Here is a 15,820-nt window from a genome sequence, read left to right as displayed (position 1 = left end):
TATGCTGCTTTTACAATTAAGAGTTTTAAATTTGTTGTTAGCTGCCCTGAGCCCGGTTTTTGAACCAGGAAGGGCGGGGTATAAATAAATAAAAATTATTATTATTATTATTATTATTATTATTATTATTAGTTGTTCTGTTGAGTTTTTAAAATATACTTCAACTGAGAAAATGAAGGCTCAGCTTGAGCAATTTGTGACCATTAATGTTAAAAATCCGACAATGGAAAATTTCTATTGTGCCCCCTTACCTTGATGTCCTAAGAATATTCTTATTTAATCCAGCCCTGTTCTTGATACCAAACCTTGATATACTTCAGCCTGTTCAATAGTTCTCTCATTTTCTTTGACCATCAATTTTGTTTCCCCTCCCTTCTCAGAGGAGATGGATCCATCCCCTGCAGTGCGTTCTGAATATCTGGTCTCAGGGATTCGAACTCCTCCCGTCCGAAGGAACAGCAAGCTAGCCACGCTGGGCAGGATCTTCAAGCCATGGAAATGGAGGAAAAAGAAAAACGAGAAACTAAAACAGACGTCAGCAGGTAAGTGGGGGAAATATATTTATTTTTACTTTGGCCAGGAACATGTATTATGGCAAAAAAGGGGCAGGATTTGCCTGTCGTAAGAGAAGATCACATTTGTATAGCATAAGCTGGGTCGTGCATAGTCAAGTGCAGAAAAAGCAGAGAAATGTTCAGTAGATCGCAAAACATGGCTTTTTGAGAGTATCAGTATAAATAATAAATTATTATTAAATTATTATTTTAATCCCCCCATGATAGCAGAGATAGGCTTGAAATTCTGTAGGTAGTCCCTGAAGAAAGCACAGGAGCTTGGCTGTTCTGGTGATTTCGGGTGGTCATGGGAAGGGTTTAACATGCTTCCTAGGGACGTGGGTGGCGCTGTGGTCTAAACTACTGAGCCTCTTGGGCTTGCTGATCGGAAGGTCGGCGGTTCGAATCCCCGCGACGGAGTGAACTCCCATTGCTCTGTCCCAGCTCCTGCCAACCTCGCAGTTCGAAAGCACACCAGTGCAAGTAGATAAATAGGTACTGCTGCAGTGGGAAGGTAAACGGCGTTTCCATGCACTCTGGCACTCGTCACAGTCCTTTGTGCACCAGTAGTGGTTTTGTCATGCTGGCCACATGACCCGGGAAACTGTCTGTGGACAAACACCGGCTCCCTTGGCCTGAAAGTTGCCATTGACTGGACTTAACTGTCCAGGGGCCCTTTACCTTTTACCTTAACATGCCCTGTGTAGTTCTGAGTTCCTCCTACAGACTGGGAGAACCTGAATAAATTAAGCAAAAAAAAAACATTGATAATGTAAATATTTGCTTGCTACAGAATCCAGGCTTCCTTCCTACAGATTTTTTTCTTTTTCTTCCTTCAAAGTTTATCGCAGAGCCATCAAGGCCCTGGTTATGAGAGTTTAAGGCTGAATGCATGCACTGTTTGGCAGGAAAAATATCACCTCATGGTGGCTTTTTCCAGTCACCCCCCTCTGGTTAAGGCATGGGGGGTATGGGGGGGCAGAATGGGGGAATCCACACTTATACACCTTCTGTAGTGGAACCCCAGTGTAAGTGGCTCCCACAAGGGAGCTGCAGAAAGCATGTGGTTAGTCAGGGGCACCATGGATTCAAAAAGGTTGAGAACCACTGTTTTTATGGGTACTTTTATGGGTATGGGTTTTATGGGTTTTTATGGGTTTCCCCCCTCAAAGTCGGGGGCCGTTGCCCAGGAATGCAAATGAAGGTCTTCACAGGTATCATGAAAAAACACACCAAAAAAATCACTTTAAATATATACCAGTTATAATTTATCTTTCTGGCTTAGATTTCTGTTCTTTTAGAAACGCTGTATCTCTCACTAGCCCTTTGATTAAAAGAAAGGGCAGATACTTAAATAAATAATAAGGGAGTAACCTTGTGGTCAGAAATAGCATTTTACTGCAAAAAGTGTTTGTGGGGAGTGAGGACGAAGAAAGTCACGATGCTCAGTAAGGCTTAAAGGCCAAGGATTAAGGATTCAGTTGCAAAACAAGAAAAAACACACGAATTAAAACTTCTGTATTTTAGGATTATTTGAAAGTGATTTTGAATACCTCATATTAACACAGGAGAACTCATAGCTTATTTAGTAGCTAGACCTAATGATTGGTTTATAATGACAGTGACTCATTGCAGAACCAGTGAGTTGGCCAGAAATATTGACAGCCCTGAGGAATGCAACCACATATGGTCTAAAATACGGAGGTGGGGGTTTTGCCCCCTCCCTCAATATCCCTGCTGCTTGTTATCCCTTTTCAACAGAGCTGAAAACGGGCCTTAATAAGCGTTGCTAGGCCTTGCCTAGCTGAAAGGAAACAAAGGTTAGGAATTCTTACAAGCAGTTACTGGAGTAGTCAAGCTGTTATTATGTGGCTCCACAGCAAGCTATGAGCCAAAACGAGCTTTTCCTGCTTGCATTTAGCTCCTCGTTGAACTTCTCTCAGCAAGACTAGTGGTTCCATCCAGCTGTGTGTCTTTTCCTTGTTCTTTCCGTTAGGAAATGCAGAGGCCACACTCTGTCAGGATGGGGAAAGGCTAGTGGGATCCACTCTGGTTTGGGTCGTCCCCCCCCCCACATAGTACACAAATATTGTAGAATTCTTTCCCCAAAAACCATCCTGGAAGGATGCTAGGGGAATTATTTATGTCCTGGCATTGCAAAACTAACTTTAGCACAGTACAGTCTTATCTTTGATCTCAAATGCCTTGGCTCCCGAACAAATCAGCTCCCGAATGTTCGAAACCCGGAAGTGAGTGTTCTGGTTTTTGAACGTTATCTTGGAACCTGAATGTCTGACACAGGCTGCATGGCTTCCAATTGGCTGTAGGAGCAGCCAATTAGAAGCCACACCTTTGGTTTCCAAACGTTTTGGAAGTTGAACGGACTTCCAGAACAGATTCTGTTTGACTTCCAAGGTACGACTGTACTATTGTTCTAGAAAAAAGAGGTGCCGGAACTCACCATGAATGCCCACTTGAGAGGTGCCAAAACTGAGTCCGGCGAGTTCCAGCTGAAAAAAAAGCCCGGCTTTAGCATAAACATTACCTTGCTTGATAAGATCAGAATTCCATCTAGCCTGGCAGTCTGTCTCAACTGTCCAGAATCATGGACATCTAGGGAAGCTTGGAAGGTTCAGGATAGACCAAAAAAGTATTTATTCAAAGTGTACATAGCTTAACTACAGAATTCATTCCTACAGGGAGAAATGATAGCCACCAGTTTGGATGGCTTGAATGGAGGGTTGGACAAATTCATAGAAAGGTGGGGCTAGTTACTAACCATGGTGCCTCAACTGTTGGAGACAGAATACTTCTGAATACCAGTTGTTGGGAAACAACTACAGGAGGGGAGAATGTTCTTGCACTTGGTTCCTTCTTGCAGGTTTTCCATAGGCATCTGGTAGTCCCCTGGACTAGATGGGCTGCTGGCCTGATCCAGCAAAGCTTTTCTTATGTTTTAGAAACCTGCTTATGGAGCGAAATGAGGTTATTTGTCCCCAGTTTGTCTCCAACATCAGACATTCAGCTCTGAGCAACACCCGGTCCCCTCCAACAGAGTATGGTCTGCTGGACATCATCTACAGTGGGAAACTATGATGCAAATGCCATTTTGGACTTCCTACAATTCTCTGACGTAGCATCATTCCATAGTATCACAGGATCCAAGCCTTTCTTGCTATGTCTTTTGCTCCGGGGTTGTGGGGAGAGTTGGACTAGGGAACTTGCCCAAGTCTTTGAGTCATGATTCAAAGCATGTGAGATGCTGGGAGGAGAGATGGGGACTTCCTGTGATGGCAGAAGCCACTTTACACTGTGTGTCTGTGTGATCCTTCAAGCTAGTGTGGTGTAGTCAACAGAGGGCTGGATCTGGAAGGCTTTGGGTTCCAGTCCCCATTCCACCATGAGGTCATTGGTTGACTTCAGGATTATCCCCCATGTCCATTTGCCCTAAAGATCTTGGAAGAAGGATGGGATACAAAAGTTAAGAACGGGTAAGGCAGTCTGATCAATGGGAGGTGGGGAGGGTGAGAAAGAGAGACACTGCGTTTAACCTCTCACTTGCTGTGCCATCCTTCAAGCTTGACATCCTTCACCCATTCATGCAGGCTTCCTGTGTTCTTCATTTCCACGCTCTGTCTGCTCTGATGTTCCATGTTGACCATGCTCACCCCACACCACCCCTTTTTGCAGTGTTAGAGAAGAAGACAACCACAAGGCAAGGTCGGGACGAACTTATTAAGAAAGGCCTGCTGGAAATTATGGAACAAGGCAAGTGAAAACAATCTTTGTATTTTTATTCCCCCCACTCCTTGCCATAGGAAACTGGAAGGGATCTCACTGTTTAAAACAAACAAACAAATCAATTATTTTAGATAGGTACTTTAGCACTCAGGGAGAACAATGAAGGGGGTCTAGACTAATGCCCCTCCTCCTGTGCTTTCCTTCTGTCTATAGTCAAGGCATATGTATAGATTTTATAAGTGATTTTCAGCTTGGAAGACATTTTGCCATGTTAACATTACATCAAAATAACAACAACACCACATTTTTTTCCTGTAAAACCCACATGCAACACACATACATGCTGAGAAACCATCCTCCAATTTCTGCGAAGTTTTCTGAAGTCCCTCCAGATGTTATATCTTTTAAAACACCCACAGCCCACCTTTCCTTCCAGGTGCACAAAGTGATGTACATGGTCCTTCCCCTACCCATTTTATCCTCACAACACCCTTGTGACGCACGTTAGGCTGAGAGGAAGCGACTCACCCAAGGTCACTCACTGAACCTCATGGCTGGGTGAAGATTCGAAGCCTGGTTTCCCAAGTCTTAGTCCAACACTCTAACCACTACACCATCCTGATTCTAACTCCCATCAGCTGTAGCTAACATGGCCAATGGCCTTAGATGATGGAAGATGTTGTCCAGCAACATCTGGAGGGCCACAGGTTCCCCACCCGTGCCTTACTCTAATGGTTAACCCATTTCTCGTTCAATATTTAAAACAAACAGATGATACTCGTGTATCATTTTTTAGCCAATAATTTCTGCACCTCTGCTCTGTCATTGGCATGGCTTGCGTGGTTACACCATTGACTCCATCACACATTTGCCTTCTCCTCTGTTCCACTTTCCTCTTCTCTTCCAAACATCTCTGGAGAAGAGAAGAGCAAGAATTGGGGTGTTGTTTTTTGTTTCATTCTCGTCTTTGCCATGGTCCTATGTTGCCAAAGAAAGCTTCGAGTGAGCAAATTTACAACGCAACACCGTCTGTCTAGGCAGGAGAGTTTGAATAATGGGTCGCCAAGAGCAATCTAGCATGATCCATGTTCTTCCTTCCCAACACAATGGATGCCTTGGGTCTCGGGGGGGTTTACTTTACAGTTTTAGTAACACATGTTGTTTATTAACCTCTGTTTAAAATTCACCCACAATGTCTTTTTAAAGAACTGTCCATAAGCCTGTTCCTAGGTACGCGGCAGTTACATCCTCATCTTTTGCAATTAAGCACTGTTTTAATGCAAGGGTTTGCGGTTGTCAGATCTGCATTATTACGCTCAGCAAAGTGCATTAAATCTTGGAAGGTGCTGGAGCTTCTGTTGTACCAGAGGAATGCCAGTTACTAAAAGTGGAATCATAGAATTGTAGAGCTGGAAGGGACCTCAAGGGTCATCTAATCCAACCCTCTGCAATGCAGGAATCTCAACTAAATCACACATGGCTGATGGCATGCTGTTCCACTTGCTTTTCTGCTTCTGATTGGCTCCTGTGGTTTTACTTGGGTGGGGGCGCAGAGGTCAGTGGCACACTAGGATTAAAGAGTGCTGCCTTGCTCTCTTGTAGTACCACAAGCCCAGTGTAAAATGCATTACTGTTACATTATCTTATTGCACCGAAAACACAAAATCCTACCACCTGAGACCATACGTAGTATATGACAACTTCCAGTTGTGTTTGCAGGAATTTCTGAGATGATCTGTGCAAAGTGTTTCAAGCACTTTAAAGTATGACATAAATGCAGATATGATTATAGCTTTAAAATGCAAAATTGGAGGTAACTGCACTGAAGAATGAACAATAATTATCAGATCTGTAGGTTTCCTTAACAGACATCCAAAAGGGGTCTCAATAAACTGAACAATTTTGTTGCGGAGTTGTGATCAGCTCCTGCAAATTTATAGCGTGTAGGACCAGGCATCCAGTGAAGAGCTGAGAATCCAAAAAGCTTCAGATATCGTTACCTAAACATTACAGTCTTCTCAGCTTTGAAGCTGTTTAAATACATTTAGAAGTATATAGAAACATAGTTGATTAAAGGACATTGAAGAAGAATCAAAATGTTTGTGCTCAAATTGGATCCCCTTGGGGGTGTTCCTTTTCCTCCTGGCTTCATGCACAAAAGTGACCAGATAATATCTAGAAATGCAGTAAAAAGTCAAGCTTCGGAGAGATTTTGGGTGACATTTTTTTTTTAGCTCTTAACTGAGTAATGCCCACAGCTAGAAGCAGTGGGAAGACAATGCAGGGATGGAACTTAACGGATGGGAGCCCAGAAGACCACTGACACCCCTAACCCTTATCTGAGCATGTATAGTATACTGAAGAACTGAATTATCAGACTTGAAAATACGGTTCCTATTTTTTATTTTTTAAAAAAGTGGGTGTGAGGTTGGAAGGAGGGAAGCTAAGAGTGGGAAGAAGGAATGAAGAATGGGCTGTTCTATTGTAATAATGTGAAAACCCTAATAAATTATAAGGAGAGAGAGAGAGAGAGAGAGAGAGAGAGAGAGAGAGAGAGAGAAATGCATCTAATCCAATGTGAAGCATCTGAAGTCCAATTGCAGAGAGTTGAGCATGTCTTAGGAAATGCTGTGTAACCAGTTTCAGGCAGCACTAAGATGTTGGGCATATAGAGGAAGGGAGGAATTATCATCTCCATAGTGTAGCACACTTTTTAAATGTGGGTTGGATGAAAGGTAGAGAAACTCTGGCATCAAAATGTATTGGGCTGGCCCTATACTTCGAGTTCCAGGAACTAAACTAGAAACACAGTCCCATCAACCAGAGATCCTTTGCTAGGCTCAGGGGGATCTCCAGAAACTAGCCCTTCTTGTGCATCTCCTCCCTGTCCCTGTCCACCGTAATGAATCCCCACCCCTCTTTGTCCATCACTTTTTCTCTCAGTGGATGCTTTGTCTGAAGAATAAGCTACTTGCAACTTCTGCCTCTGTCATTTTCGCTTGTTCTTTCTGTGTGGCTCCCATGTCCTCTCCTTCACCTCTCCTTAAATTTCCTCATCTTGCCATGTCTGGGGACCTGTTTCCCCTTCGCTTACTTGACCTGTACTTCAGGAGTGGCTACCTAGCTTTTTTTTGGCTTAAAGGCTGCCTTCTTTGTGTGAATAATCCATAATGGGCATGGTCCAAACAGTTGAGGCCATTCCACACTAACTCTCTCATGGAGGGGTATCCCTGGCTGCTAGCCACAATATCAGTTGATGCGAACTGTGGGTGGAGGGCATGGTACTGCAGTTAGCTTCTGCTTGTGGGCTTCCTATAGACATCTGGTTGGCCACTGTGAGAAAAAGGATGTTGGACTAGATGGGTCGATGGGAGACACAGAGGCATACCAACAAACGAACGTGTTTGTATTAGGGGATGTCCTGAAGTAGAGGACCTTATGCATTATATCTTGCACTGCCCCTTATATTATGAAGCAAGAGAAAGATTTTTAGCACCTATAATGACAAGGTCCCCTGGCCAGAACCCCTCTGACATGATTTTATATCTCCTCGCAGACACAGATAAGTATGTGACCTGGCGTGTAACACTCTTTGCAACTTCCGCTAGGAAAATTAGAGCAAATTATATAGCCAAGGTAGCCACCAACTGTAAAGGAGATGAATTTATTTGACCCTATCAAGCTATATTTTATCCTTATCACCTAACTCCGAATATAATTGCACACTGTATTAATTAACATCATTTTTAATATATTAGTGGCCATGTGATAATTTTAGCTTATAAATTTTATTGTTTAATGTCTTAATTTGTATATTAAGGTACTTTTATAGCTCTGTTTAGAGTAGGTAATGTCTTGATAACATAAATGTTTTTTGTATCAATCCAGCATCTTTTCTTTTAATTGTTGAAGGATTCTGTGTGCATTGCAGCAGCCTTTGAATATGTGCAATAAAACTGACTGACTGACTAGATGGGCCGCTTGCCTGATCCTGCAGGGTTCTTATATTATTATATTCTTATAATCCCTGTCTCTCACACAGCACACACTCATGCACATGCATGAGTGCACATGTATACAGACCATAGATACAGCTCTCCTTCCCTCGCTCCCTGTCTCTCTCTTTCTCTCACTTACACACATCCAGGAGTGGCTGTTGCCCTTGACCTCCCAGCAGTGACATCCCTGTTACTTACCAGAAGGGGGAGACAATGGAAGGATGGACTCTGCTGATGCGCCTGCGTGGCCTCCAGCTCTCTCTTCGTAAGCCAGGAGGGTGCGCTGTGCTGCGCATCTTCACTCACTTCTCCTGCATGCACCTGACACCACACATACTGCCAACAGTGACTAGCAATAGCTGTCTGAGGTTTCAGGCAGGAGTCTTCCCTAGCCATACCTGGAGATGCCAGGGCCTGAATCTGAGGCCTTCTGCATGCAGAGCAGATACTGTATTCTGAGAGCCAGTGTGGTGTAGTGGTTAAGAGTGGTAGATTCATAATCTGGGGAACCAGGTTCGGGTCTCTGCTCCTCCACATCCAGCTTCTGGGTGACCTTGGGCTAGTCACACTTCTCTGAAGTCTCTCAGCCCCACTCACCTCACAGAGTGTTTGTTGTGAGGGGGGAAGGGAAAGGAGAATGTTAGCCACTTTGAGACTCCTTAGGGTAGTGATAAAACGGGATATCAAATCCAAACTCTTCTTCTACTCTTCTTCTTCTGAGCTACAGCTCTGCTCACCTCCTGCACCACCAGCCCTGCTTGCCTTCAAAACCCATGCCACTGCTTTCCTTGTAAACACCACAGGACCACTTTTCTCATATGGCTCCTCGGAATACAAAGCAAATGTTGATGGGGATTCCTCCCCTCCCCACATTTCTGCAGCTTGTCTCTGCTACAAAAGTGTAGGGTGTCACCCAAACGACCAGATTTTATAGTGCACAAGAAAGGAAAGACAAAAGACACGGGCAGCAAACAATGCGGGTGGCAGTTAATATGCCAATGACTATGTATGGGCTGGCTTCACAATGAGTTGAAACGTAGGCAATGAACTCCCTTCTCTCCCTCTTCGCAGCGTATCATAGCAACTGTGCTGCTGCAAAGGCTATTTTAAGAACAGTAACTTTTCTCCGAACGTGATTACGAGGCAGAGTGGGCGAGCTCAGCCTATAAAAATGTTGCACTGGGAGCTCTGCAGCATGCAGACTAGGTTTCCCCATGTCCTCAGATTGCAAGCAGTGTGAAATGCTGGGTCTGAGTGCCCTTGGTGAAACGGGGGCGGGGGGGGGGGAGTTGAGCTCCATAGAAACTCCTTTCAATCACCGCTCCAGAAACTTGTAATGAAATAGTAACAAGGATAAGCCGGTCTTGTCATCAGCTTCTGATGAAGGGTGTCTCAAATGGAGGGATGTGAATTCTCTGGCCGGAGATCATTCCAGGTTCCTCACCCATGTTCCTCTTCCAGTAATTGCTTTGGCTTGGATTATACTGCTGAGCCTATTATTTCTGAGGCAGGGAGGTTGAAGGAAGACCAGTCTCAGTAAGGAAAACATGGCAACGCTCTGGCTCGGAGCAGAAAATAATGAAGGATACTCAACCCTCGGTGTATTGTTTACACTGGCCTAATAGATTCCACCACCCCTATCTTCTGAATTATTTGGGATCCTATCATGTCAGATCAACAGCAAAGGTGGTTTTTAAAAATGTGACTCCCACATAAGCTTGCGCATGGGAAACACAGAAGTTGAAAACAGAAGTATATATATTTCCTTCTGGCTTCTGAAAATGGATCCAGGCTGGGTTTATTCCCCACCCCCTTTTAAAGAAAAATCAAATTGTGTACACATTTTATGTAATTTAAATTATACATAGGAAAATGTCAGTGGCTGATTTGAATGAATACTATAGACCTGCTCTCACATCAAAACAGCATATATCCTCATAGGTTAGTTTTTTTCTCCATGGCTTCACATTTTTCAGTTTTTGGAGGGAACTCTCTTCTCTGAGTTTGCAATACATGTGTCATCTCTGACAATCGCATACAGTGAATTTGAAACAACAACAACACATTTTTCAGAGAAATGGTCTACATTGGTCTCTTGTAGCAAAACAACAAAGGGTCTTGTGACACTTTAAAGACTAATACGTTTAGCCTAGCATAATCATTTGAGGAGCGCAACCCATTTCATCAGAGGCATTGAATGAGGTCATCAGCTGTCAGGTAACATCTGGGGATGTCACTCCTTGCATCTGCTGATGGGGACTGTGGTCAACAAAAGCTTATGCCATAATAAATTTGTTAGCCTTTAAGGTGCCACAAGACTCTTTGTGGGATTTTGGTCTGTGTATACTCAATGTACGTATACTGGAAAGGTGTGCCTGATAGCTACATTCTAACATGTGCACAGAAAAGGCAAATCTTACTTGTTTCATGTGCTGCATGCTAATACCTACCCAAGTTTGCCTTTCGTGAATACATTTTGTAGCACATGTTGCAGCCTGCATTGTGTTGTATTTTCAGACTTAGGGAACTGTCCCTGGTGCTGATTTCTCATTTGCTTTTTAAGAAATTCCCTAATCGCCCATATGGTTCCGTATACTGTAATCGTATGAACCATGTTGATAGTAAACTAATAAAAAGCAAGGAAAAAATAAATAAATCCCATGGAGTTGGGTTAAATTGTTTGGGAGAGTAGGGATATATCTACATGCACTAATAAGGGGAAGCATACAGCCTTGAGCTATTTTGGTTTGCTCTGTCCTTGCACCTCCCTTATCGGGTGCTTCAACTTCTTTGTGATCAAAAGCATCCTATGGTCTCCTCTAGTGGTCTGTAATGGAAAGAAAGAAATTCAACTTCCATTACGCAGCTTACTTCACTCCAGCTGCCGTGAAAGAGGCAAGAGGCAAGCAGAGCTTAAGTAGTCGCTTTAAAACGTACAAGAAATGCATTCCACAAGGCCATTCTCATTCCTAAGATGAGGAAATATCTTATAAACTCAGTTAATTTCAACCTAGCAAAATGCCCATCAAATGCCATTAAATCAGGTAGGGTATGCAGGGAAAGCAAGGAAGCCAGGGAGATACAGTGTATTTCTGAATGCTCTGCACACACAAAGTCAAAGTTCATTCCTCCCCCAGTCCTTGCCAGTGAGAGATGGGCCACTTATGTTCAGGGATACATTTCACCTGTATCACAATTGCCCCTCCAAATGATTGTGGGTTTTGTTCTCACTATATATGCAAGAAAGTAAACTGGTGAATCTAGATGAGAGCTGGTCCTGCCATGTGGATTAGACAAATTCATGAAAGGTAAGGTTATCAATGGCTGCTGGCCACAAGAGCTATGATCTATGTCCACTGTCAGAGGAAGTATGCCTCTGAATGCCAGTTGCTGGGAGTCACAAGTAGGATGAGTGCTATTGCACTTAGGTCTTGCTTGTGGGCTTCCCATAGTCATCTGGCTGTCTGTCATGAGAACAGGATGCTAAACTGCATGGGCCTTTGGTCTGATCCATCAGGGTTTGTTGCTATGTTCTTACATCAGGATGAAATAACATGCTTTAGGCAGCACCATGTGGAGGAGGAAGATAGATGAAGACAGGACTTGGTGACGGAATGGTCAGCACATTGGCCCTAGCCTAGCACTATTTAGGATCCACTTAAGGCAGGAAAATCATGTCTTGGGCCTTCAAAGTTTTGGGCCTATGCTTAAAGTGGGGGCTAAGCCTGTTTCCGTGCTTGGTGACCCCAGGTAATGAGAATTAACTCTGTTCCTAACTTCATAGTCCAATCTCACTATCTGTATAGCATAACCTTGAGCTCTACTAGCATGTGAAGAAATACTGGAATGTCTGTCTATCCTCTCCCTGTCATTATTCCCTCCCTCCAAACATTGCACCTCCACCACACATGGATAAGCGTTTGTATCTCATGTAGAACACCACCAGCACTTATTTAAGGACATTGTGTATATATCTAGTCTGCATGCTTCCACGGCAGTCCATCCCATAGCACTACTATGGAGGCCGTGCACTGCATCATTTATTGGTTTGTTTTGAGCACCTGCATACAGCACCCTTAAAACAGGGGTTCCCAGGCTGGTTTTCTGAGAACCACCCAATGAGGCCCTCCTTTAACTCAGAACCGTAGCATGGGAAGTGGGCGTCAGAAAATCCTTAATGGTTTAACTAATGAGAGAATGTCATGGTGTCCTAGATTCTGAAAGCAAAGCAGCAACTGGTGCCACCAGAGCAATGCTGAGTGACCCTTCATCCCCCACATGCCAGGCACTTACCTCAGAAGAGACGCGGCAGGAACATATATCAGCCACAACCAATGCCACCTCACTTGGCGAGGAGCTGCATTCGGAAGAGCTGAGAGAAGATTCAGGTATTGGCTTTGCAATGGTATTGGCCTTCTTTCCATTCCGCTGAGCTACAATTGCGTCACTTTGATGCCACAGTAGGATGTAGTGTTGGGCTGGCCCTATTCTTCTTCCCGAGACCAGAAGCTCTCAACCATTTTACTGAGAGAAACTATGAATGAGACTGTATGTAACTGGAGGTAGCATGTTGTCCAGCTCAGGCCCTCTCTGTACTACATGTTAAAAGCAGTATCATGCCACATGGCTTTCCCCAAGGAATGATGAGATGTGTAGTTTGTTAAGGGTGCTCTGAGTTGTAAGGAGACCCCCCTATTCCCCTCAGATTCTTTGATTCCCAAAGTTCCCTATGAAGAAGGATCAAATGTTAAACCACTCTGGGACTTGTAGCTCTGTGAGGGGAATAGAGGTCTTCTAACAATTCTCAGCACCCTATTGTTCTCAGGAATCTTTAGGGGAAATCATGGCCATTCATGGTGCTGCTTTAAATAAAGAGTGCAGATGGGACCTCAGTTTAGTCATAACAGATTTTCCCATGGATCAGGGATGTTAAACCTGCACCTCTGACCATGCTGGCTGGAACTGATGGAGTCCAATAACATCTGGAAAGCTACAGCTTCTCCACCTCTGAACTAGATGTGCCACTATTTCATTCTCTTATACTTTTCTATTTCTGGAGTTAGGGCTACCCACTGGAGCCTCCTTTAAATTGTTCCAATTCACGGCATTCACACAACGATTAAGCCTCATGTGATGGTCTCAGGAGTGTCTTTTCCCAGTTGCAGCTAGTAAGCCAACTGTGGCCATTCTCAGAGAGGCCTGATTATTTCAGTGTGCTCCATGTGCATGTTCCATGTTCCATGTACCTTTGCACCAGGTCTGGAAGCTCTAGCTGGTGTGAAATGCTGTGGCTAGACTGTTGATGAAGACAGACTGGTGCCAGCACATAGCACCAATGCTCAAAAGCTTGCCCTGGCAGCCCATATATAACCAGGACAGATTCAAGGTTCTAGCATTAATTTATAATTTGGGTTCCAGATACCTTTGTTAGAATTCCTGCTCCATGACTGCAGCCATGGGATTGTTGTCTATCACATGATGGTATATGTTTTGACTCCACAAAGTGGGAAGTGACAGAGACAGGATGTTTGTGTTACTGTGTTCTGTGAAGTGGGACTATTGTCCTTTGTTCTTTCTCTTTGCTGTCTGATGCTAGAGAGAGAGGGAGCCATGTTGCAGTGCTCCATGTGTTTTTATATGTTAATAAAGTAGATTAGCCAAAATGCTGAGTTGCTGAGGCCTGTTATGCATGATGTGCAAACTCTGTGGATCCCTAAGTGTGCCGGTGTCGGTTGGCATAGGTCACTGTGATGTTCGGGCAGAAGAAAGCTTTTGAAGCTCCCAAACGATCGACCAGGAGGGAGGGAACATGCCAGTCGGGCATGTGTCTCTGCCAGGGTCCTACTCGAGTGTAGGCTGAACTCCTAACAACCTTAAGGACCATCTGATCTCTTATATCCCAACTCAATCACTGAGATCTTTGGAGGAGTCTCTGTTGGTGGTCCCCCATGACTCAGCTGCATGGCTTGTAGCTACTAGAAGCCATGCATTCAGTGTAGTGGGCTGAAGCCTGTGGAACTCCCTCCCAATTTTGATTAGACAGACACTTTCCTTGTGGAACTTCAGGTGCATAACTAAGAATTTCTTGATCCAGTAGGCATTTTAAGGGAGTGTTTGATGTTATGATAATTTTTATTTGCTCCATGTTCTGTGGGTGGTTTTTATGTATACTGCTTAGTAACCGAGCCGTATAGAAATGTCTCTAATAAGTAAATAAAGCAGGCTTTGGTAACCCAGTAAGGTGGAACAGCTCAGCTCAGTGAAAGAGTGCAAGTAGCAGAACAGATAATTTATTTTAGGCATATTTATTGGCATGAAGAAAGCCACACGATCGATTCTACTAACTGTTTACTACAGGGAAACAACTTCCATGTGGAGTGATTTAACATGTTGGTTATAATGCACAAACTGATTCTCAGAGATATGAAAAAGACTGTTTATATCCACTTACAGGCAAAGGGAAACAAGTCAGGGTTGACAAATATCTTTTATCTTCCTCAGTGCTGGGTTGTTGTCATTTATAGAATTTATTTTATTTACTTCCATCATTTCTAGACCACCCGTGGGCCAAAGCCCTCTGGGCATTTTGCAAAAATCAATAAAAATACAAATACAATGCAATTTGTAAAATGATCTCTGCAGAAACACCACGGAAACATAGAACTGACATAAAACATGAAGAAAAGCAATGCAGAAACAGAGTAGCATAATATATAGAAGCCAACCTAAAATAAACCAAAGAGAAGGCAATTTATGCTGAAATCTAAACGCACTAAAACATACTAAAATTAAATGACCTGTGAAACAAAGAAGTCTCAACCTGGTGCCAAGGGGATCATAATTTAGGCACCAGGTGAGCATTTCGGGGGGAGGGCATTTCACAGTCAGGGTGCCCCCACCGAGAAGGCCTATTTATATGCTACTTTGGGGTCCTAAATGCAGCTCACAAGACAATGAAAGCCAGTCTAAATACAATGAAACCAAGAGCAGAATAAAACAGTCGAAGCGTTGTCAATGGGGCAGACCAAACCAAACTGAAGGCTAGGAAAAAGGAGAAACCCTTATCAGCTCACCTAAAGCTTGCAAGGAAGGGAGCCAGCAGATAGCCATGCCACCTAACAAGATGGGTGTTTGAGGTCTTCTGAGATCTCTTCCCCCTCCAGTTTAATCAGACACACCCAGGACTTTGGTTTGAAGCAAAAGGCCCCAACCAAACATCAGAAGCAGGATTGCTTCAGGCATGGCCAACCTGGCTGCTGGACAGAGCAAGGTGGCTGACTTAGATGACAGATGCTGAAAGGTGAGGAACAGGCTAAACTGTGGGTGCCATGCCACATTCCTGTTGCCCCTAAGCTACCCTGCAGCTGTGCTTATATGCAGTGGGAGACACTGTCCTATCAATCATGTTAAAAAGGATTCTGGTCAGGCCATCTGTTAGAATGGTAGCAGGAGGTCCCACCTTGTCCTTTGCCAATGAATTGGGCTGGTCTGAGACAAGTCCTGAAGATGATTTGGCTCCCCAGGCAG

At 43.8% G+C, this 15,820-nt stretch overlaps 1 protein-coding gene across 4 annotated transcripts in view; it reads left to right on the top strand.

Moving 5' to 3' along the window:
* The window catches only part of PHACTR3 (phosphatase and actin regulator 3), a 212,237-nt gene that overhangs the window by 98,986 nt on the left and 97,431 nt on the right, over positions 1–15,820 (top strand). Inside the window, exons 3-5 of one of the 4 annotated variants that reach the window (XM_081011266.1) lie at positions 381–542; positions 4,245–4,322; positions 12,508–12,681. In XM_081011266.1, the coding sequence (XP_080867392.1) occupies positions 381–542; positions 4,245–4,322; positions 12,508–12,681 (414 nt within the window). The remainder of the gene's footprint in view (positions 1–380; positions 543–4,244; positions 4,323–12,507; positions 12,682–15,820) is intronic. The other 3 variants (XM_081011267.1, XM_081011268.1, XM_081011269.1) reach the window with 3 other exon arrangements.

This window comes from Podarcis pityusensis (genome assembly GCF_964106645.2).
Source record: "Podarcis pityusensis genome assembly, chromosome: 6".
Taxonomy (NCBI): domain Eukaryota; kingdom Metazoa; phylum Chordata; class Lepidosauria; order Squamata; family Lacertidae; genus Podarcis; species Podarcis pityusensis.
This window is presented reverse-complemented; position numbering and strand designations above follow the sequence as displayed.